Raw genomic sequence first — 24,836 nt, 5'->3', positions numbered from 1 at the left:
AAAATGCAGAAACCCTACTATAATTGTTAGGATTTTCCCTTTTTCTGTTTCTTCCTTTACTTCATCTACTCTTTCATTTTCATCTTCGAACCATGCAAACCAAACCGTGACTCATAAAAGCTTCGAAGGCAAGTTTGCGTTTAAAGACCATTTGAGCCGAAATTTGGTGTGCTGCATTGATCTGCTCATCTTTGACTGTTTTTTAATCATCAAGGAATTACATAAAAAAAACATGGCATCTTTCTGTCAATCATTACAAAAATTTATATATATGTTTATGTATGCTCCATTTGGGGTTCTAAGTATTTTGGGGAACTCACAAGGAGTGCTTGGACCCCATAGATTACAACTTGTGGGTATATTTACAAATTGGTCTTGTATCAATACGTATACTGTAAGTCAGAAATGAATTATGTACAGTAAAACTTAAAAAAAAAAAACACTACTTCACTGGGTAATTTAGTTTAATCAGTTTATAGCAGTACATGTATTTATAAGTGCTTATGCATTTGCTGTTTGCACTGTAAACAGTACACTGAGTTTATTTTTTAGTAAATTTGTGTAAGTAAGTACCTAATTAATGTATGCAAAGGACTATTTCTGACTCCTGGACAAGGGTCAATCCAGAATGCAGGTCAAAAGTAAACTATAATCTATAGAAGACCCATTAACTTAAGCTCATCAAAAAAGTCCAAAGTTCAAAGTCTGAAACAATTCAGTTTAATGTGCTCATTAAACATTCCTTGGACATAATAGACTCAATGACAAAAGGAGAAATGGAATTTCTCAGGGAGCTTTTTCTTGCCACTGTCACCACTGGATTTCTCATTAGGGATAAACTACTAAGGGATACGCTAATAAGCACTAAACTTATGGACATTAGGATATAACTTTTTACTGATTAATATATATCTGTAACACAGATGGGAAGTAATGAAGTACAAATACTTAGTTACGGTACTTAAGTAGATTTTTCTGGTATCAGTACATTACTTCACTATTTAACTTTTTTTCACGCATTAATTTTTTTGCACAAATATCTGTACTTTCTACTTCTTACATTTTAAAACATGGCTCTTTAGTTGTAATCTATTTGGTGACATGATCAATGTTTGTGCTTCTCATTACGCACTGTTTTCAGCCCATCAACCAATTTCTTGTCATTTTTTAACCTACCACTGGTGTATCATTTCCTGGCTCTCACACACCACAGACGCATTCTAGACTACGAAGCGAACAATGAGCAGGCAGAAGGCGACAAGAAGTATGTGAGTAACGTGGATGAGACAGAGGGAGAACGGAGATAATCACATGATCGTCATCATTTTTTCTCTACTTGTGATCTCTATATGGTGGTTGTTTGATACATTCATTAGATAACAAAATAATAAATAATTTTATATTAATATGATGTAAGGTTCAGTTACTAGTGTGACACTAAAACAGGTAGCAATAATGGCTACTTTTTACTAAAGTTCATGTCAGAGCCCAAACTTCTTTACTTCACCCTGAGTAAAAAAGTGTAGTCACTACTTCAACTTTTCCCAGAGTCTTTTAAAACATGCGTATATGTACTTCTACTTGAGTGAAGGATGCATTTACTTTTACCATCTCTTCTCTGTAAAGCTGCTTTGGAACAATGTCCATTGTTTAAAGCACAATACAAATGACACGGAATTGAATTGGAAAAAAAAATAAAATTAATTCAGTATTAATAGAACAAACTCTGAATTAAGCAATAAAAGGAGGCAACTACAGTATGTTTGACTTTTAAGAATACACTGTGGTCATTTCTTCAGTTATTGTGCTTGATACCAACTTGTTTTACTTAAAGAAAGCAAGTTTTGGTTTCCTTTTTCCTGATACCAACGTGTGAGATGAGTAGAATAATCCATGATAATCGTGAAAATTGTGAAATGTCAAATTTTTGTAACATTATTGTTTATTATTTCTGGACCAAATAGATCACCTCGGTGTGACCCTTTATCTTTAAAGTGACTCTAAATAAAGATTTTGAATTTGGCTTATTAAAATCCTGGGAATCCTTAGTTGTCCATGTTACTGGAATGTTGTACATCCTGCCAGTCTCTTGAACTGTACTGAAGTTTGATCTTAAAGAGTTCATTTTTGGATGATGATGGTAGGGTGTGCCGGCTGCTGATTTAATTTTCTTATCAACTCTAACATGTATGCTCCACAGATAAATCTGTGGGAATCTTGGGGCCTGGCTTGAATATTTTTAGAGGCTCTGCTCTGTGCTGCTGTTTATATACATTTGTCAAACTTCTTTCAGCTTAAGACTTTGAGAACAGATCACATCATGGAATTTATACCTGTGGTTGACTTCGATGGCTACAAACTCGGTATTGGGGATGTCACTGACCAGAACCTGCAAAAGTTATGCAAAGAACTTCGAAAGGCCTTCACCGAAGTGGGGTTTGTGTATCTTAAAAATACTGGAATAGATCAGAGAGAGGTGTGTGTATTTAATTTTTGTCGATTTGAAATATAAAAAAAATACATTACAGTACAAGTTCATGTTTTGTGCAAAAATGTCATAGGTGGATCGTGTCATGGACATTTCTAAGAAGTTCTTCCTGCTTTCTGAAGATGAGAAAAAACCCTTCAGTAGAGGCAGTTTCGTGAATAATTTAAATCATGGCTGGGTGTCCTTAGAAAGAGAAAGGTAGCTGGGTCTACTTTCCTTTAAATAAAGATTGGTCAAATTTCTGATGATTTATACTGGAATTTTGTTTTCGCTTTCCACAGTTTGAACCCTCGAAATCCAGGTGACTTGAAAGAAGCCTTCAATACTGCATCCTTGAGCCCAGATATTGTAATTACCTCAATTATTTTTTTATTATTGTAAATTCCACTGCAACAGCCAGTAATATATGGTATAACGTAGAATATTTAAAAAAACAACTTGAATTGTTGTGATCTTTCTTTTTGATTAGAAATGGCCTTCTGATGGTGTTAATGGTTTCCGTGACATCCAAGTCGGCTTTTTTCGACGTTGTAAGGAGCTTTCTCTTCGAGTAATCAGGGTTTTGGCTCTCAGTCTAGGACTCGATTCTGATGTTTTTCTCAAGGCACACAGACTCATTGGAAGTAAGTTACACACACACACACACACACACACACAGATGCAGATATACATGCTCTGACATGACTGGTGCTATGCAGTTTGTGCAGTAAATTTCTAGCAAAGCAGTGGAACGAGTTATCAGAATTGTTTCACTGACTTTATTCAGGAGTTCAGGTGCACTCCAGAAGTTCAGCCTGATGAATGATTAAGACTCCAGGAAATGATACACCAGTAGTAGATTGAAAAGCTGCACATTGACAGGAAATCGGTTGATGGGCTGAAAATGGCACGCAACGAAAAGAACAATATTGATTGTGTCACCAAATAGATTAAAACGAAAATAATACGCCTGGTTTGAAAATGTAAGAAGTAGAAATTACAGATACTTGTGTGAAAAATGCAATGCGTGAAAGTAAAAAAAAAATTGTCTGAAAAAGAAAAAGTGAAGTAAAGTATACCAGAAAAATCTAGGTAGGTACAGTAACTAAGTATTTGTACTTCATTACTTCCCATCTCTGGTCATGACCCACTGATGACTGACATGTCTGTTGATGTAAAGGTGATAAGAATGGCACCACCCTGCGCTCTCTTTATTACCCTCCGGTGAAGGCTGAGAGCGTGAAGGAAGGTCAGCTCCGCTGTGGTGAGCACTCAGACTATGGCAGCATCACTCTTGTCTTCCAGAGCCATGAGGCAGGCCTGCAGGTAAGAAAGATTTCACAGAAGATTTGTAGTGCACGATCAGTGAAAATGGAAACAGAATCAGCATTTCCTGTTGTCACCATCATCAGCATCATTATCATTGTTGTTAAGATTGTTCTTTGTTTTATTGCTTGGGAACACATTGAAACATAGCTTTATGCAGTAAGTCCTGTCCTTGTATGACTTCCACAATAAAATTAGCAAATATTTTGTTTGCTCCCTATAGGTATTAAATTGCAAAGGGGAGTTTTTCTCAGCTCCAAGCATTCCTGGAACAGTACTGATCAACATTGCAGATCTGATGCAGAGGTGGACCGGTGACGTGTTTGTGTCTGCTGTAAATATGGCCATTCATTCAAAGCAAAGCCATTAATAATCTTGTTTTATACAAACCTTAAATATTTTATATTATATTATATTATATTATATATCTTATATTTAATCTTACACAATTGTTTATTGCAGGTCCATAGAGTTCTACTGCCTTCTGTGGGTGACTCAAACACAAGGCAGTCAATGGCGTTCTTCGTGCAGCCGGACGATGATGCTATCGTTAGCTGCTGTGATGGCTCCAACAAATATCCTCCGGTGAAAGCACTGGATTATCTACTGGCAAGATTTAGCGAGTCTTATGGCAAATAAATAGACGTGTACTGCTTGTTGTGGTGCAGATGATTTTTATTTTTCATAAGTGTGAATGTTCTTGTAATCTTGTAATGGATTGTTACTCACTAGAGGGCGCACCTTACTTTGTACTCTCACTATTGTTAGGACACTGAAAGGCCTAGCAAATTGAAGCCTTTTTTCCAGATCAGCCTCACTGATAAGTAGCTTTCTTAAACTTCACAGCTATTTAGTCCCAATCCTTTAAGTTATTTTCACCTTTTGCCTGTGGAAATGCTCTTACTTTCAAAGCAAAAAGTTCTACTGGGTTTCTTTTGTTGTTGGTTTTTCACTTCTTCCTTCAAGATGATAGTTCAGCACTATCCTTAAAAGTTTTAATAATGTATTAGACAGTCCTTAACCCAATTTATAGTGCTATAGTTGTTTTCTTTGCTTGATGCATGCCAATAATTTAACCTTTCTGAAAAGGAGTAAATTCTTTCCCATGACCACAGGATATGTCTTCCTACATGGATGTTTAAAAAATGAGAAGCTACTAACTGCAACTTGTTAGCAGTTAAAACATATTCATCACTGTTGAAAGTGAAAATCTGTTGCAGCTGAAATCATATTGATCAGTATTTATTTAATGGAAGGCTCTTAACTTTTTTTTTTTTTTTTTACACAAGGTGTTTTTCTCTAGTTGGAGATTTATTTCTGAACTTGCAATCCAGTTCATCCAAGAGCAGCTCAGTAGGATTTAAATGCAGTGACTGGACAGGCCATTTCATTATAGATAACACTCCAGCCAACTGTTTGCTCTCTAAATAACGCATACAGAGATTGGACATATGTTCCAGATCATTGTCTTGTTTTATGTTGAAGTTGGTTCCACTTTGCTATAGTCCAAACCGAACTGCATGGTGTTGAAGTATAGAATGGTGTCCATGTGATATTAGTATTTCTTTTCACCCAGTACAAGTCTCCAACTACTCCAAAACAACCCCAAACCATTATGCCTTCACCTACATGTTGACTGTGGGGGTGAGGCAATCTGCTAACATCTTCTCTCCTGTTCTTTGTCTTACATAAGTTCTTCTGTTCGGAACTTTCTTCAGTCACTATCCAATTCCAAATGTGACGTAATGTTTCCAAACTTTTGACAGACAATTTAATTAAAATGACATTCAAAATAATCAGACCCAGGGAAGTTTAAATATCTTTATTGGCACTGAACTGGATTTAAGCTTACATTATTTACAAAAATCAATAAATCAGGCTATACTTGAGAACTGTAAACACTATTTTATTTGTCTCCGGTGAATTTTGGGAAAGTCATGGATACATGCAAAAGTTGTGGTACAAAAAAATAAGACTGTACCATGGGAAAATCGAAACAACTTGCATGTGTAAATTTCAGAAGCAGATCTTAAAACTGACGCAATTTCCTTTTCACATTAGTTACAAAGTTTCATATGTACTTGCAACAATACAATTATAACCACTTAATGCATGATAGATGATGATGATTTAGTTCCATGACGTTATTCTGCGAGCGCTTTATTGTTGTGCAGAAAGCGGTTGTAATTGTCATGGAAATAGACTGAATTGCATTGTGAATTAGTGTGTAAATTTTCAATTTTTGTGATACACACACTGCTCCATGTTTTATAGGCAGCCACATGAGTGATGTAACTAGGGGTGTAAACCTGCCAATGATATGACAAAATTTAGATCCTTAAGCTAACTATTGATATTTGATTATGTCACTGAATCTTTTATGCAATGTGATTTCTGCTTGATATTTGACCAACTTCTGGGGTAGGACAAAATTAATTATTAAAAAACAAATCACTACAGATTCCACACCCTGCACTGAACTCCAAAACCCCAAAGTGCAACCTTTTCAGAATGTACAGAACACAGTGTATACTCACTTCCTTGATCTAGATGATTCATCCTGATGTTTAATGTCTGGGTTCCTCTACTTATGACACCCTTTTTGCTGATGTGGGTGGTTCACTTTAGGATAACCTTAAGATCTGGATAAACTCTGCTTGCTTCAGTGAATAAACTCAATGAAATACTGTAGGTTTGTACCTAAGCATTGCTCAGTGTAATCATAAAGACTCATTAATCTTATTCACAATAGGATCCTACTGACTTTTCTTTTACCAATCTTCTTTACATTAGTTTGACTTTATAGTTTACAGTTGTAGAAGAGGAATGATGGCTATTTTGTATTGGTGTCAGAATTATGAATGACGCATTCCCTTTATTCCCGACATATGTTCACTCATTTGTACCCACTATGCAGTCAGATTTCGAGTGTACATTCTATTTCCCATATCAAATGAGACACGGCATAAAAGAAAATCTTCCTTTTAGGAAAAAAGTTTAATCCAAACCAGAATTAGCATTTAGCTCTGAAGTCAGCTTTTATGACAGACAGTAGTGTTTTGAGAAAAAAATAAAATAAATTATAATATTTTTGTTATTTATACTCAATGTAATTTTACATAAAAAAATATAATGAAGAACAAACATATTTTACAATATACAACAGATTTTAATACCAGTTAAATGTGACACTGATGAAAAAATTGCCTGTGCAACCTCTCCTCATGCATAGTGTTTTTGTTAGTATCCAAATTTGCTCACTAATTTTTATTCCCTTCTTCCCATATAATCCCATGTAAACTGCCATGACTATATATAGATCAGTGAGTGAGTGAAGGAGTAAGCGATTTCAGACACAGCAGTATTGTCACAAAGAAGAGGGTGGGTCTGGTTTCCTTCTCATGAAGGTGGCACTGTCATATCTGGCCTATTCTTTAGGGATATTGCTTTGTGACTGTTTTTTGTAAAAAAAAAAACAAAGTAACTATGTGAAGTTTCCTGTGTGAAACAAAGCACATAATGGGAGCCAGTTTTCAAAGTAAACCAGGTCCTTGCTAATTGAAAAACTGACCATGGTTACCAGGCATTTAGTATTTTAAGTAATCTGCAAATCCTCACACACGCACGCACACACACACGCACACACACAAAACACACACGAAGCACACACGCCAACCCATACAGCAACATGGTGTTACTTCCTCTGTATTCTGCTCTAGTCTAACATTCAGGCACATTTTCCGCTCAGGCGACATATGCAGCAGTAATCCGTGCATTACATTGTATGGCACTGTATAATCCTAAAGATTCATTTTTGTGGTCTTTGTCTGTGTTTTATGTTCTAGCACTTTGGGAAATGTGACAACATGCAAGTGTTTCCTAAATGGTTCCTGCTTTAATCCATCCTTTTTAAACAATGTATGCAGTATGCAAAAAATCTGAGAACTTCATGTAACTAAAGTATAAAATTGGCATGTGAGAAAAATGAAAGAAAAAGGGACTGTGACGTGAAACTGTGGCCAACCCTTCAGCCATCTCAGTTGCAGTGTCTCGGAAAGGCTATTTTGTCACAACCCACAGTTTCCTGTTCAAAGAATTGCTTTCACATATAATTTCGCAGACACACACTTACACACACACACACACACACACATCATATCATCCATCTCATCGACTATTGTTTTGGCATCGGCTTTGGGTCGGCTCAGCTAAAAGGATGTATCAGGGATCAGGGATATTTATTCTCCTCCTTCTGAATTTGGGGGCTGCCGGTGAGACCCTGTTGACGTCTCTGACTCCCTGATTGCTTAAATTAGATTAAATAGATAATAACTTATTTTGTAGCTCTGTTTCATTTGCAAATTTGGATTAAGTTCATAGCTAATTTATTTTTTATCATTACATGTTTTTGTAATATTCATAAAACGTATTTTGGAGTTGTTTATATATAGAGAGAAAAAGTGTTTCTCTCGATCATACGATAAGTAACATCCGCTATATGCCAAAAATATGTATATATACATGTAATATCTCTAAAATATCTCGTCTCAGAAGCACTTTAAAAATGACTTTAGTCCTAAGTGTCCTGTTTTGTCTGCTAGTTATCTTTACAGTTAACTTTTAATACACACATTATCTCTACTGAAATACACTTCACTTCCTGGATTTTTTTGACATCTGTATATGCATAGACTTGTATTTGTCACATGCTATTTAATCTTCTTAGTTTTTATACTATATTGTTGTGAAATGTATTAAAATAGGATTAAAAAAAAAAAATCAATTTCACGACATAAATCAAAAAATGTAAATGTACATTTATTCAAATTAAAATTTGTTTAGGATAATCCCAATAATTAAAATAATATTTGTGTAGGAAATCGCTTTGGATCGCACAGCTTCTCTATTAGTTTAGCAGTTAAGGGTCTTTATTAGAAACAAAATATTAAAGTGTTTGGAAGGAAATATAAAAAAGTTGTTGTTAGTGCTAGAGGTATAAATTACATGGAGGTTTAGGATTATTTAACTGTTCTGATACATTGATCCGTGAAGATTCTGTGAAAAAAAAAGTGAGGGAAGCATGTTTTCATGATCGGGGTTGACATTTGAATGATCTTTTAAAGAAATTTGATTTTGGGTAAGGCTTTGAGGCTTTTCAGGGTTAGAGTTGTCTGCCTACATTAAAGTCAAGTCAGTGGTGGTTACTTTTTGTGTGTTTGTGTGTGTGCTTGCAAACTCTTTCAGAGGCCATGGCAGAAGGCGGATTGTGTTATATCCTCGATGGGATTTTGATTATCTACGGCATTGTGTTGACGGTCCTCTACTGCAGACTGAGGGTGGGTCATTTATCACTTCTACATGCTAACAGCCAAACTTTTCACATTAATACCCAGATTATTACAAAACATGCATGTGTGCGTGTGTGTGCTTTAAAAATAGAAAATACTATATAGTAAAGTTGTGTTACTTGCGATAATAAGAGAACAGATTCATAAGTAAAAGCCGTATTGGTTGCATAATTTCAGATGAGAGCTTAAAAATTTAGCCGTATAAAAATTATTGTATTAGTTTCTAATAATTTTTAATAACATGACCTAAAAAAAACTGTTAAAAGAACAAAAACTGTAACTGATTAATAAAATCACAATCCTGTATCATGAAAGTGAGAATTATTACTAATCCTCATCCTTTTTCATGTATACTTTGCAGATTCGTTCTGGAAATGTGGTAAGGACTTGCTTTGTGTAAAGATGTCCTTCCTAACTGTCTTTATGTTATATATGTGTGCGTGTGCGTGTGCGTGTGTGTGTGTGTGTGTGTGTGTGTGTTTGTGTGTGCGTGTGTGTGTGTTACCTTTCTCTGGTCCTCACTTCCCCTGTTAACTTCTGCTTAGTTCTCTTTCTGGTGCACTGCTGACCACTAGCAGTTATTTATACTTTCGTGCTTGCACAAATTCCCCTTAGCCTTCTGATGTCTCACATATAAGCAGCCAGTATATGAAGATTTTTAAAAAGTAATAGCATTTAAGCAACGTTTAATTTCCACTGCTCTACTTTTGACCTTATCCAAGAACGTAACTCTGTATCTCTGGTGTGGAATGCAGAAACCAGAACTATTTGTTCTGTGTGGACGGAAGGATGACACATTATACAGGGAAAGATTATCACACACTGATGTGATGCTTTATTCACATAACCGTCTTCATGTTTCCGCTTAACTTCGTGTCTGCACTTTGTCTTTCTCTAGCAGCCAACTGAAGAGAAACCAGAGGGCATCTACCAGGTACAACCATTTTTAAGAATCTGAAAGTCTGAAATCTGAATTTGAATGTGGCTTGTGGATTTATATTCATATGCATAATCTATTCAAAAAACATTTTCCCATCAGGGTTTGCAGCATCAAAACCAGGACACCTATGAGACGCTCGGTGTAAAGAAGCAACCATTGTAGTAACTGACGTTAAATCTGATTAATCTAATAAGCATTTCCATTTTTGTTGTTTAATAGTGGTTACTAACAAGTACATATGATTTTACAGCTTGCTTTTGCTGCATTAAATGACAAATATTCTTTTTTTATTGGCAAATATTTATCGGCAAATTGGCAATATTCCTTTTATTTTCCATAACATACTCTGAAATTACTGTAAAATATATATATTTTTTATATAATTATATTATTAACTATAATTTTGATATTGCAGACATGATAATAATTATGACAATATTAATAAAAACACAGTGCTTTATAAATATTTAAAGGTAATACATGTACAGAAAGTAGCCCTTAATTCAAATAACAAAAAACAACAAAAAAAATGATGATAAAACTATTAGATGTGAATGTGTGTGAGAATGATGTCCAGCTTTCCTGTCATAGTACTAGTAACAGTTTTGCCTACCGTGGTCAGACAGTTCCTACAAAGTTGAATTCCTGTCTCATTCCCTGTGGTCCAGAATGAATGAATATTTTGTAAAGAAGCAGAAGAAAGAAATCAAAAATTAAGCCTTGACACACCCAAAAAGAAGATTGCTCTTTGAAAAAGACAGTGTATGACCACGGGTATAGTTTATCGGGCATAGATAAGTCAGGAAGAATAAGAGCGTGAAAGCAGTATGAAAGCACTTTCGGAATGGGTGTCACATTGATTTTTTTTTTGTTATTTATAAATATCTTCTGTGCAAACTAACACAATAAATTATCCTTTGTCTTAGTGGCATGAAAACAACAGCATTCAACTGTATGTAGATTACTATGGTCCGCTAAGTTTTTAAAGCATGTTCTTTTTAATTATATTATTAGAATTTTATTATTATTATTTTTTATTATTTTTTATTTTTGTTACAGATATAATAACCCACCATTATAATAGCTCATTTCAAAGACTATTTATTCTAAAATGATCTTAATCTCATAAATCTGTTTATCCATTCATTGAATTCAGTAAGCTTAACAACAACAACAAAAACAAGTTAAATAGGCATTTTTATTGATTTTTTTTTATCGGGATTGGACACCTTGAATCCAATTTGATTATTTATAACCATATTTTGTTCACAAATAAATGCATACATAATATCCCTAAAACAAATAGGTTTATAAATAATTTAATTGGATTCAAGTTGATTTAATTAGCCAATAAAAAGCTAATTAGATTATTATTATTATTATTATCATCATCATCATTATTATTATTATTTACACATATAATAACCCACCATTATAATAGATAATATTAAAGACTATTTATTCTAAAATGACCATGTTATTAATCTGTTTAACCATTAATCGAATTCAGTGGGATTAATAATAATTTAAAAGATTATAATAATAATCATAAGTAAAAAATAACATTAAAAAGAGGAAGAAGAAGACGAAGAAGAAGAAAATGTGATTATTTATAACTTGTTTTTTTTTTATAAAGATTTGTGAACCAAATGGGTATAAATAATCAAATTAGATCAAAGATTCAAAGTACACTATAAAAACAAATCGTTAAAATATAAAATATTAGAATATTTTAAACAAATAATATTTGTGCTTCTTATGATTCTTATGATCAATTTAGTATATAAATAAGGGGTTAAGAACAATTTTGTCGATGAACATGGTCATGTGTACAGCCACTAGATGTCACTGTTGCCCCGTGAGGAAAATTTTTTTTCTTGCTCTCATGAATGTAAATCTAATAAAAAAAAATTAAACATTTTTTATAGGTGTTTGTTTTGCATATCTGTTGACTCTGTTTTGCTTTGACATTTAACGCCTTTAGGCGATTCGTTGGAAAAAAACAAAACGCGCGGAAGGAAACTGGTTTGGCTGGTGCGGGTTCTCTGAAGGAAAACCTCTAGGCACATCTTCCTGCCAGCTATTGACAAGACAAACATGAACGATCTGACATTATAAAACCGCATTAAAGTATATAAATCTGTCCCATATCTTACTTTCATGTGAATGCATTCAACAATCCTTCTAGGCTGTTCGTATTATTATATTTGATCACACAACACAAGGAATAAACACATCAGAAACCATTTTAGTGTAGGGCAGAAATCTGATCTATACGTTTTGATCTACTTTTCATTGTGCACCTGTACCTTTAGAGGGACACATAATAAAAATAACAAAAAAAAAAAAAACACGCCGCATTGCCATGTTGTCGCAAAAACTTCCGGTGGACTGTATGGTGGGCGTGGCTACAAAGCGAACAGGTGTGCGCGTTTAAAGTTTCACCTGCGAGATAGCGCGCGAGCGTGCCTAAAGGTTATATATAGGTGTCTGAAGACGCGCGCTCATTTCAGCTTCTCCATCAGGGTGGAGAGACATAAAAAAAAAGGAAATAATTGTTGGAAAATTTGGTATTCTTCTGGAGAATTTGCTTGTATAGCGTTTGAGGAAGGTTTTCTTCTTCTTCTTCTTTGGAAAGTGTTCACTTTTTCCTCTGGACAACAAACAGAAGAACTGAGGCGACAGACTACAGGGGAGAGTGTGAGGTTTTAATGAACATGACGGGTTTCAAAGAGCCATATTTTGTGACAAACTAGAGAAAAAAGTTCATAATCTATCTACAAGTGTGTTTAATTGAACATTGTTCATTTGGTATTTGTATTTAACTCCTAAAAAGTTGGAAAGTTGTCCATTTGGACCAAATGGAGAAAATGTCAAACCCAACCTGCTTTGCCCTGTTACTGATGGCAGTAATTGGTGAGTACAGCTTTTAAAAAAAAAGTCAGTCATGAATGTGTGTGTGTGTGTGTGTGAGTGTGAGTGTGTGTGTGTGTGTGTGAGTGTGTGTGTGTGTGTGTGTGTGTGAGTGTGAGTGTGTGTGTGTGTGTGTGTGTGTAAAAACAGGATACAAGAAGTAGAAGAGTGACATTCTTAGAAAGGTGACCATGGACTATTGTGGCATAAGAATGAATAATGATTAATGATTACTCACCCAATTAATATCTGTTCAAAGGAAGTGGTTAAGGTGTGTGTGAATAGTAAGTGTTTGTGTGTGCCATATTTTTGTTTGCATCTAGGAGTTGTATCTAACAAGTTGGGGCGCCCTTAGGTTTTTTCATGTGTTGGTGCTTAAGTAAGAAGCTTTGTGTAAATAGAAGTATGAACAGGAAATGCCAGTAGGGCAGCCACTGCTTCTTAACACAGGGAACAGAGAGAAAATAAAAGTTTGTTCCAATCACTAAAACTCAGAGCATGTCTGTGAAAGTTTGGCGTTCTGTGTGTGGGAATGTCCTTGTGTCTAAATGCAAGTGAGTCGCTAATGTCCTTGTGTGTAGACAGGGTTGAACATTAACTGAAAATTCAGGTTATTCACCCTAAAATATTTCACCTCCCCCCCACCAAACACACACACTCTTAGACTAATCTTTGAAACCCACAATCACTGACAGTTTAGAGACAGTCTTCTGTTCTACTAAGACTACACACACAAACCTGTTTCTCCCCTAACCCCACCCTGTTCATATGCCAACATAAATAAATGATGTTTTAAAATTTTTCTTGTTCTTTGCCCCCTTAAACATCATGGCATATACACATTCTGGGATTCTACCAGCCCATGTGTGTGGAGAGTTTATTCAGCCTCCTCCGTTCCTGGCGTTGCGCTCCTTTGCCGGAGAGGAGACTCGACTGCCGTGCGAGTTTAAGCCCCAGGACGGTGATCGGGTGATACAAGTGACTTGGTCTACAGAAAAGAATAACGGTGTCAAGGAGCAGATCATCACCAGACACATGACAGAGGGGCTTCAAGGTGTTTGCACACACACACTTTCTAATAAAAAAAAACACATTCCAATTCAATGTTTCCTTTATTTCAACCATTTGTGTGTGTGTGTGCGCAGAGTTTCCTAACTTTGCGGGCCGTGTGCGCTTCGCAAGTTCTGACCCGATTAAAGAGTCGACGCTGTTGATTCTAAACACGAAGGAGTCGGATCAAGCCACGTACACCTGCCATATCTCCACTTTTCCTTCAGGGAACTTCGAGAGACAAATCATCATTACTGTTTGGAGTAAGAGAAGTCTCGCTATTCTTTTGTTGACTTGATCAAACACACAATTCACGCGATTCACAGTGGTTTCGTGTACAATAAGATGTAAATATTTGTTTTCCATCATCACGTGTAGTCAAACAGCAAAGAAGTGTCTGACATTTGCTGTTTAAACTTTGCACTGAAGCTAGAGCACTAATGTAACAAATAATGGAAGACTGTCACTCAAAAAAGCTGCCTTTTTGTTTTATTAATTGCTTATAGCTTTCATTAAACAATATAAACAGTTATAGTTAAGATATTCCAAAACATTACCTTAACTATAAATGGATAAACATACAATGCAACACTTGAATATTTTTTGTTATGTTTAGCAAATTGCTGTAATATAAATAAGAGCAGTAAAAAAAAAAAAAGGTGTAGAAAAATTTACTTTTGTATTGGTAACAATAACTGCTTTATGTCGGGCTGAATAACACCATCTGTTGATTATTTTCCCGTAACAGCATGGCCTATTGTTTCATTCTTGCCTGTTACCTACCTTTACCTCCACTGCCTGTTTACCGTCTGTTGTTACAATTCAAAATCAGAGAAAAAAACCCTTTAAACACTAAACATGTTGACTACATCATACATTTGAGTGAAAAAACATTCAAATCTTTTATTGTCTTATGCAAATTCTTAACATTCTTATGTAGAGTTGCTATACAGTTGGTTTCTGGTTTCATGAAACAGGTGCCTAAGCCTAATTACAGGACTAAATACAAGACAAAGAGACAAAACACCACTTCTCACCAAATGTGGGGGGCCTTGCCTAACTGATATTACCTTTTTATTTCTATTTTTTTTAATTAAATCAGTTTTACGTTTTGTCTGAATGGTAACACTATTGTAACTGTTTAAAGGGTTTACTTCACACTGGGATCATAATATTTATAAGATTACACAAAGGTGTGGTTCTTAGTTGTACTTTTTCCTCTGCAGTAGTTTACATAACTTGAGATTTTAGATATTAGACATCACAAAAATAGCAGTGTGTTTAGGGAGACACAGAATATACACACACACTGTACCAGCAACAGTGGTACAGAGAATTCCGCTGTCACCACTATAATACTTTGGTTATGTAAACTTTTGAACTGTACATATACTTTGTATGTATATTTTTCCCCTGAGAGACAAGCTTTTGATGTTCTTGGCTCCTTTTTGTTAAATTAACATGTCCTATTATTTTCAGAGATTTTGTTTACATAGTACATGCTGTTTATAACAAGGTTGTGGACATCACATAATTTAAAACCATCCTCTCCTGCCCTTTAGGGATTCCCATCTCAACACTGGAACCAGTCATCCTGCAGGAGGGTCAGTCATTCAAAGTGGCTGCCACCTGCCGTGCCATTGGCCTGCCTCCACCAAGGCTCTCCTGGGACACAGATGTCCCCGGGCAAATACAGAACAGGAGTTCAGAGGACAGGGTCATCACTTCTCAGTACTTCCTGCATCCTCTACGCAGCATGAACGGCCGCAAACTGGACTGTCTGGTGTGGCACCCTGCTCTAGCGCAACCCCATAGGCTGAGCAACCTACTTGTCGTACACTGTGAGTCCACTTTAATGCCTAGTCTATATGGCATAAAACTACTCTCTGTAGAGTTACAGTATTTGCTGCTTAAAAGGACTGTACATGCAGATTTAACCTTTCAAACAGTGTACTTTGTTTGTCTCATTTGAATTTCTGGCAAATTCTTTATGTATGCAATGTCTTCCTACGATCATATGACATTTCCTCTAAAATCTGGTTCTTAGGCGTTACTTTGCATAAAACCAAGAACTCAAAAGTACAAATAATAGGAGAAATCAAAGTTCTTGGCAACAGCATAGTTGAATGTGCAAGGCTTCATTTTAATATTACAAACATTTCTCAGGTGCCTTGGAATGGGGTTTATTTACTATTTAATCTTGCATGGACATTTTTTGCCCTGTAGTCTAGCTAGTTGAATTCCGCAGCTGAAATATCTAACCTGAACCTTCTGGTTAAATAATGTTCCTACCCACTGGGTTTAATGTAATTGCTTTTGAAATAAGTTTTTTAGGCCAACACACACATTTCCTAGTTTATTCTAGACAGTGCTGGGTTAGCTAGGCATCATGCTAAAGTAGCAGAACTTTTTGGTCAAAGCCAGAACACATTGCAATTAAAAAGAAAACATTTTCTTTTCTGGCCTGTGGTGGTTTATTCAGCAGGATATTATGTAGCAATATACAGTGGCTAAAAATAGAATTTGGACATTATTCCTTTAACTGCAAATGCCAAGACTTTGTGTTACTGTGGCCTATAAAGTGATTTAGGATGTTAGATGGTTTCATGTGCCTTGTAGGAAGCACATTTCAGCCTTTGCCCTCTCTTGGCTTTGGTGTGGTAGGAGAGGGCTGGCTGATTTAAGGCAGTTGGCTGATGACCAAGTTTTACACACTGTAACAAGACACACTGACAAAAATTAACTAGAGCATGCCACTAAGTATGCAAACCTTTGAGCTTGTTGATAGATAACTACTTACTACTTTCTTAGTCACTATTTTGACTGTAAGATGTAATTTATTTTTAAACAAAAATGAACTATTTAATAGGCATAAATACGTTTAGTAGCTAAACTGTAAAAAGCTCTGTCACTAAAGCTAAGGCATTGTAATCATTTGAACTGAAACTATGAAAACAAATATTAATCAGGAAGCTGACTGGTTAAAAAAATAAATACGTTGACACAGTTTTTAATTGGTGTGTTTGTGTGTTTAGTTCCTCCTGATGCTGTGATTTCTGGTTATGATCAGAACTGGTCAATTAATCGACAGGGTGCTGAGCTCAAGTGTGAGGGTGTAGGAAATCCTCAACCACACAACTTCACCTGGACCAGGTACTTCCTGACTGCCTCTCAGTTTACATAAGAATGCTTGTGGTTGTGTGTACAAAAAAAACCTGTCTTCCTTTCCATCATGCCAGGAATAGCAGTTTTTGCATTTGATAGTCCACAACCCTGTTTCTTATGCAACATGTTTACTTTTCTCTGTTCATGACTCGTCACCGTTTATCATAAGATTTTTTAACAATGACACTGCAAGAATCTCAGTATCGTCAGGAGGAAAATGTACATCATACCCACCTAGTCCAGCCTCTCTCGCTTTGTTTTACACACCTAATCATACACGCACAAAAGGCATTTAACTCCCTGAGCGCTGCTTATTCAAATGCTCTTTTGAGGGCAAAATAAAAGCCGTGGTGTCGCATTACAACCCATTACTAAAGAGACAGTGGGGAGACCTGATTTCACATGAGGGGAGAGGGGTGGAGAGGGGGTAGAGAGAGAGAGAGAAAACAGTCAGTGAGAGAAAAGACTGAGAAGAGGAGGGAGGAGAACAGGGAGACTCATCCTAAGCCTTAAATGATAGTGCTCTACTTTAAATATCATTTTAATGGGCACCAAAAGACAGGGTTTAAGTTTGATTAGAGACCGAGTGCGAAGGGTATATCAAGAGTGACGCCTGCATATGTAAACTTAACAATCTTTCATCTTTCTGGGTAGATATCATTATAGCAGGCACTGCAGTGGCCGAGAAGGTCTGTCTTTCTGTTCTCAAACAATTTAGGCTGTATGCACTCAGTCTCATGCATACCAATATGTACAATATTATACAAATATGCAAATTGCTCTCAGGCTCAACATTTTCCTGACGCACTTTTTCGTATTATATTTTGTAACCAAATGAAATTAATCTAGGGTTAGGGTTAGCAAAAGAACTATGTGTTTGTGGGGGGTGAGGTTAGGTGTGGGGATGACTGCAAAATTGAAATCTGAGAACTTGGCTTTATTGTCCCAAGAACCCTGATTTACTTTAACAGTCGGTTCTTGCGTGTGTGTGCGTGTGTGTGCGTGCGCATGCACGAGTTTCTGCTCAGTATCGGGGTGTGTCTTCTGCACAGCTAAGTGGATTTTAAGATTAAAAGACAATCCAATCATGTTCTGTGCATTAGTCAAATATGCTGAGGGGGCAAAATAAGCATATTATTGAGTATTGGAGCAGAAGTAATGTATTATTTCATATCTTTATGGGCAGAGTGACAAGTTGCACCAAAAATATAAATCAGAATTAGTATTATATGTAATGGAGGAAATGACTCACTCATGATGCTTTGCTGAATTAAATTTTCACAATCTGAGAAAAGGGGGTGTGTTTTGTATAATTAACAATGTTAATTGTATTGATTGAGGAACATTGTAACAAAGTATGTATTGAATGAGTAATTTATGTTACTGATTGTTTAGGAAGGGTGGGTCTTTGCCCAAGGAAGTGTCTTTGGAGGGAAACAGGCTCATTTTTACACGTCCCCTAAATAAAACAGATGAAGGAGTATATGAATGTGAGGCCAGAAACACAGTGGGATCTGTGAAGGCAGAGGTTAATATTCAGATCTCAGGTAAGGTTTATGTTCTCCTTGACCCTAACAGCATAGCCTTAGTCAGTGTTTTCTCACATCGCATCACAGATGAATTTTGACACATAATTTCCTAGTCAAGATTTTTCTCAAATTTAAAATTAATTAAAAGTATTGTCTACTATTTACCGTATATGATTTGGACAATAATCTACTGTAATGTATTGTGGAATTTAATGAACATATTACATATTTTCCAACACATATTTGGGGGAAAAAGTTGTGTATAGTACAGTCTCAGGAAAAGTGACTCTTGAGAAAACTCGCAATTATTTCAACAGTGTCCATCTTGTGATGGAAAAACAGGCTTGTTCCATTCACTTAAGCTTCCTCTTCCTTTTTCCACTTTGAGAGCTAGTGTCATCTTCAGTCATTGTACAGATTGTATGTTTTTTTTTTTTTTCCTTCAAAATTTTGCCAAAATGAATAATCCAATAAAAACCACAATGAATCTGTGCATATAGAACTTCTCTAATGATTCAGCGACACTTGTTCATTAGATTCTTAAACTATTCACAAAAACTGTTAACACTGTTCTTTTTCCAAAAATTCTTATTAGCTTTCTTATAGCAAGCAATGGCTCACCGCTTTTAAAGTTCTGTAAAATATATAGAGATAATGTTTTATCACCTGACAGCCATTTATTAGGCTTTCATGTTCGCACACCGCCCCCATTTGGTAGAAAAAAATTAATTCAACTTTTTTCTTCCCGTCATTTCAAACAGTTAATGAAGCGTCCCGGCTCGAGGCCTCTTTCAACAACCTCCTTCTGATCATAGTGGGTGGAGCTGCTGGGGCAGTAATAGTTGTCATGACAATTATCATCTTAATGGTTACCTGTCATCATAAACGCAGGACCAGGAAACTTAAAAGGGAGCTCAGTGAAAAGAAGTGAGTCTGCCATCGTTTTTAAGCAAACCCATAAATAATAAAAATCTAGCAAACACTGGATACTATAGAATACCATTGTCTCTACAATTTCCAATTTACATCTTTTTTCTTACTGTTTTTCTTTTAGGGATGAGATCAATAACCTTTCTAGACAGACCTCTATGAGGAGACTTAACTCAGTCAGTACTGACCCCAGGATACAGGTACTGCTGTCTAACATTTTTGGATTTTAATTATTTTCTTTTATTAGTTGCAAGTTCAGTATCTGAGTTTTGATTTGCTTTGAATAAACCTGCATTTTTCTCACCAAACCTGTTTAAAAACCTAAATTAAATTGGTATATAGCCAACTACTAGCAATCCAGCTTGCATTTGTCACATTGTCACAAATGGGATATTAATATCTGAATTTTCTTTAAATTTTCTGATTAACAATATCATAACCAGGATTTTGTCACAGGAAGAGACAAATTGGGTTCTACAATCTGAGACTCAGTTTACATGATCAAATTATCAGCAATTTGTTCAACAGTAGCCACACCCATCATATCTTTTCTTTACCAACATTAGTTATCAAGCTAGCAAGCCTGGTGTATATTGTGCAGGGTTTTTTCTTTTCTTTTTTTTCCTCAGTTTTCATCTAGTTTGACCATGATTTAAGCTTGTGCTCATGGAACCTTTTTCAATAGACAAAAAGTCTGTATTTGTTGATGATACATGTGAACATGGAGGCATTATTGCTATAAATACAACTTGAATGCAGACACCTGGGGTGTGATAATGGACAAGTTCCTGCTTTAGCAAACAAAGCTTGCATTGTTTGCAAATGAAAACCTTTTAGTGTCTGGGTAACATGGCGAAAGGATTTAATTGCTTTAAATGAATAGTGTTTTTCTCCTTAGACTGATAAGTGTTTTATTAGCTTTTGACTCACTTCCATCTATAGACATGCATGAACCAGGTCATCAAGGGCAGTGTTAAAAACCACACACAGATTGTGCCAAAGGTTGTTGAAGCAAGAATGTGGATTGGCTGGTTGGGCTCAAAAACTGAAACATGAGCCTCTACGCACGAGCGCGGCAAAGAGTAATAAAATGCCTCAAGGCTCAAACTGAATGTTCGAATGTGGTTGTATACGCATTCTAACGTAAGTTCTTATGTCATCTCACCTTGTTTGTTCTTGTAGACTGAAGAATCCACACTAATCGGGATGGACTCTCCTATAAAATCCAGTGTCTTTTCACTAGAGGTACTGTAGCAAATTATCGCAACATCCAAGGTTCCTGTAATTGTTTAATATATTGTTTATATATTTTGTGTCACGTACGAGTCTTATAGTTGCATATTGACGTCATTTTGGGATGGTGTATTATGTAGTGGGTGATATGCAGTAATCTCATGGTGCAAAAGTGAAACCGAGCAAGTTATGATGTGATTCTGACTGTAAGTCCGTGCTCATCAGGAGAATTCTATCATATGTGAGCGGAGAGATGGGTACAAAGAAGTCGACTATGACAGCCTCGGCCGTCCAGCCATCTACCCGTCTTACCACGCAGAGCGAGCGAGCATGAGGAGGAAAGAGTCCGAGGTGGAGAAACAGGACCGTGCTCAGAGAGTGGCAAGCTTTATAAAGAACAGTAATATGACTTTGGTGAGGCTTCATGTACATATGTAAATGTATGAATGTGTTAATGCCATTTATACCAAAGTGTTGTATAATTTGAATGTGTGGATTACTTTTCTGTAACAGAAGCTCCTAGAGTAGTACTGGCTGTAGTTTAGATGAGCACTGTGAGGTGTTTTCTTTGTTTTATATTTTAACATAATCCCAAAATTTGGCCTAAATCTATGGAAGCCTGTTTTCGGCATATAAAAAAAAAAAGGAATTTTGCCTAATTCCGACTTTTTTACTCGCAAATGCGACTTTATTTCCAGAATGCGAATGGTGCATGAATAATAATGGTCGGTGGGGAAACATGATGTACACAAACACAAATAATTTGCCTCGAATTTTTACAGTCCTAATATCTATAGTAACAAATCATATGCAGGGACTTCTTTTTAATGCTAATAAATTGGTTAAAAATTAATTAAACAAAGTGTAGTCCTTGATATTGTGAGGCATTCATGTTGATGTTAAACCACAGACTCCTTTCACACAGGTTAAAGTTATTTGTAAGAATCAGTCAGGACATAGTTATTTCTTGGTTGAATGACGAGCTGTTTGTTTATTCTTGTTAACTTTGAGGAAGAGAGGGGAAAAGACAATTTGCTAATATAACCTGTATCATGGACATAACCTTAAATATTTCTACAAAAGATTAAATGTATGCTAGTGCTCAATAATAAGTTGAAATTGGGAAAGTTGGCAAATCACTATGGTACAAGAAACCCATTGGGAGCTGCTGTTATAGCAGAGTTTCTGCATGTTTTATTCATGACATTTATTTATTTATTTTTTTGTCTAACCAAAATGTCTCATGTAATAATTTGATTAAATACTTGATCATTTATCAAGTGTACATGCTTTGTTAGATCAAACTTTGAAAATGTTGAGAAGTTGTGGTATTGTATAAGGAAGTCAGGTGTGTCAGAAGTATGTGAGGGTGGTGCAGGACATGTATGAGGACAGTGTGACAGCAGTAAAGTGTGCAGTAGGAACGACAGACTGGTTCAAGGATCGGCTCTGAGCCCTTTCCTGTTTGCAGTGGTGATGGACAGGTTAACAGACGAGGTCAGACAGGAGTCTCCGTGGACTATGATGTTTGCGGATGATATTGTGATTTGTGGTGAAAGTAGGGAGCAGGTTGAGAAGAGCCTGGAGAGGTGGAGGGACACGCTGGAAAGAAGAGGAATGAAAGTCAGTAGGAGTAAGACAGAGTACGTGTGTGTGAATGAGAGGTTCAGGTACCTGAGGTCAACAGTGCAAAGTAATGGAGAGTGTGTTAGAGTGCAGGCAGGGTGGAGTGGGTGGCAGGAGTGATTTGTGATAGAAGGGTCTCTGCAAGAGTGAAAGGGAAAGTTTAAAGGACTGTGGTGAGACCTGCGATGTTGTATGGTTTAGAGACAGTGGCATTCAGTAAAAGACAGGAGGTGGAGCTGGAGGTAGCAGAGCTGAAGATGTTGAGGTTTTCATTGGGAGTGACAACAATGGACAGGATTAGGACGTTTTGGAAAAAGGTGAGGGAGGGGAGATTGAGATGGTATGGACATGCAGAGGAGGGACATGAGGTATATTGGTAGGAGAATGCCGAGGATGGAGCCACCAGGAAGGAGGAAAAGAGGAAGACCAAGGAGAAGGTTTATAGATGTGGTGAGGGAAGACATGCAGGAGGTTGTTTGAAAGAGGCAGACGTAGAGGACAGGAACAGGTATGGAGACGGATGATCCGTTGTGGCGACACCTTATGGGAGAAGCAGAAAGATGACGACGACAACATTCTTTGTTAGAGCAGATAATGGAGGTGTTTGGTTAGGAAGGAGAAATGGCTTAGTTGGCAGTTCCTTTAATGATTTAGTTGTGGGTAAACTCAAATTCTGTATATACAGTATTTTACTTCTTGAAGCAATATATTAATGCAGTTATAAAAAAAAAATTTTTTGTGCTCAACTACTGCTTCCAGCTAGTAAAAATTAATTAAAAAAATTAATTGTTTGGGGCTTTGCTGGACTAATTGGATCTACTCTTTCCCTCACTTAGGATGTAGATTTTTGCAGGGACCAGACTCCTCCACCTTTGTCTGTTTGCTCAGGCACTTCAAGAGACGGAGGGACAGAAAAAGACTTATGGGGACAGAGAGAAGGCATGCCGGAGGGTGAGGAGGGAGACTGCACCTCAGGCTCGCATCAGCTTTCAGAAGCACTCCAGAACCACTTCCATTACAGCAATGGTTTCCTCAGGCCAAAACCCCACCCAAATTCTATACTACTTCACCCACATTCCCAGGTCATATAATGAGGAGGAAGTGTTTCTGCACCATGTCATTTCTGTGACCTTTTCAGAACACCAGTTATGAGATTTGTGTCCAGTGCAGCTCATCCTGCTTACTGCTTCATCTGACCAACTTCTTCTACACTCACTGGAGCACGTCTTAATACCATAAGCAGGGTAGACACATCAAGACCAATGGTCACCACGGTATTCTACTCTACACACAAGCTTCTCACGGATTAACTACAAGCAGGCTAAAAGTCCAGATGTGGAGACATTGACAAATTTGTGCAGACCAACACTTTTAAAAGCTTGAACTGAATATAAAACTAAATATGAACTAGCACTGATTAAGCAGAACTAGTGTTGGAGTTCCTTAGTGAATTACTTGATACTTTTTCCACAATTTATAGTGCATTTGTAAACTTATCGATTGTGACATTACCATCATACCAAATGCTGATCCAAAAAAAGAAAAAACAAACAAAAAACAGCAGATAACTTGTAGGTGTGATCTCAACGGTGACTTCAGGACCATTCTTTTTTTTTTTTTCTTCCCCTCAGTGTTTTGATGAGACTGAGACTTTGACTTGTTTTAATTGCATGTTTGCTTTGAAAAGTTCATGGAGAATGAAACAGGTTACTAAGCTTCAAGAAGCTCTTCAATCAAGTTACTGTGAATTAACGGCGTCCGCAAGCTTGAACGAATGACGAGTCTATCTAGACTTCGTGAACTTTAACGTCTGTGGGAAGCAGCGGCCATTCTCTGTTTGTACTGATGTAATCTTCAGAGCAGGCCACATCATGCAGTGAATCAGAGCTCCACAGAGAGATTGAAAGCTCAATAAAAGGACAAGAGACCCTGAAGGAAGCAGGAGTTTAAATGAATGCTGGGAAAAAAAGACCTTTGTGGAATAGCAGCTTGTGCTGCCAAACGAATATCCTCCTGTTTCACGAGTGACTCTTGAAATGTTTAGCCAAAATGGTCATCTCTTGTGGCATTAACATTAACTTGTACAGAGCAACAAACCCCCTTATTACCTTGGCGTATTCTGCTTTTCATTCCCTGTCCATACTGCATATACCATTTGTTTGAACTCTCCAACCTAGTTTTGTAACTGGCTGCTTTTTTTTTTAAATGCCTTATAAAATCTAGAAGTTCACCAGTGCATTTGTGTTGTATTCGTTGTATATGTTTAATATGGTAAAATCAGCATACAATTAATACCTGTTCTAGAATTT

At 36.5% G+C, this 24,836-nt stretch overlaps 3 protein-coding genes across 3 annotated transcripts; all 3 read left to right on the top strand.

The window, feature by feature from the left end:
- The first annotated feature begins 1,311 nt into the window (after positions 1-1,311).
- On the top strand, positions 1,312-12,002 carry fcer1gl (Fc receptor, IgE, high affinity I, gamma polypeptide like). Its single transcript, XM_046877101.1, has 10 exons — positions 1,312-1,352; positions 2,770-2,789; positions 3,648-3,793; positions 4,256-4,402; positions 7,639-7,651; positions 7,825-8,064; positions 9,038-9,129; positions 9,503-9,520; positions 10,040-10,075; positions 10,181-12,002. Exons 1-10 carry the CDS (start codon positions 1,312-1,314, stop codon positions 10,241-10,243), a joined length of 816 nt encoding a protein of 271 aa, XP_046733057.1. The 3' UTR covers positions 10,244-12,002.
- Positions 2,300-4,769, top strand: si:dkey-10o6.2 (uncharacterized protein LOC100124608 homolog). Its single transcript, XM_046876646.1, has 7 exons — positions 2,300-2,476; positions 2,562-2,686; positions 2,770-2,836; positions 2,958-3,111; positions 3,648-3,793; positions 4,017-4,127; positions 4,256-4,769. The coding sequence occupies exons 1-7, from the start codon at positions 2,321-2,323 to the stop codon at positions 4,430-4,432; spliced, it is 936 nt and encodes a 311-aa protein (XP_046732602.1). The 5' UTR covers positions 2,300-2,320; the 3' UTR covers positions 4,433-4,769.
- Positions 12,003-12,545: 543 nt separating the features above from the next.
- Positions 12,546-24,763, top strand: nectin4b (nectin cell adhesion molecule 4b). Its single transcript, XM_046876642.1, has 12 exons — positions 12,546-12,781; positions 12,918-12,997; positions 13,854-14,048; positions 14,140-14,307; positions 15,607-15,885; positions 17,080-17,197; positions 18,605-18,756; positions 19,500-19,665; positions 19,793-19,868; positions 20,851-20,913; positions 21,127-21,315; positions 23,364-24,763. The coding sequence occupies exons 2-12, from the start codon at positions 12,943-12,945 to the stop codon at positions 23,616-23,618; spliced, it is 1,716 nt and encodes a 571-aa protein (XP_046732598.1). The 5' UTR covers positions 12,546-12,781; positions 12,918-12,942; the 3' UTR covers positions 23,619-24,763.
- Positions 24,764-24,836: the final 73 nt, after the last annotated feature.

Source organism: Silurus meridionalis, chromosome 20 (genome assembly GCF_014805685.1).
Source record: "Silurus meridionalis isolate SWU-2019-XX chromosome 20, ASM1480568v1, whole genome shotgun sequence".
In the NCBI taxonomy this organism is placed as follows: Eukaryota; Metazoa; Chordata; class Actinopteri; order Siluriformes; family Siluridae; genus Silurus; species Silurus meridionalis.
Note: the sequence above shows the minus strand (reverse complement) of the source record. Positions and strands in the feature narration are given on the sequence as shown.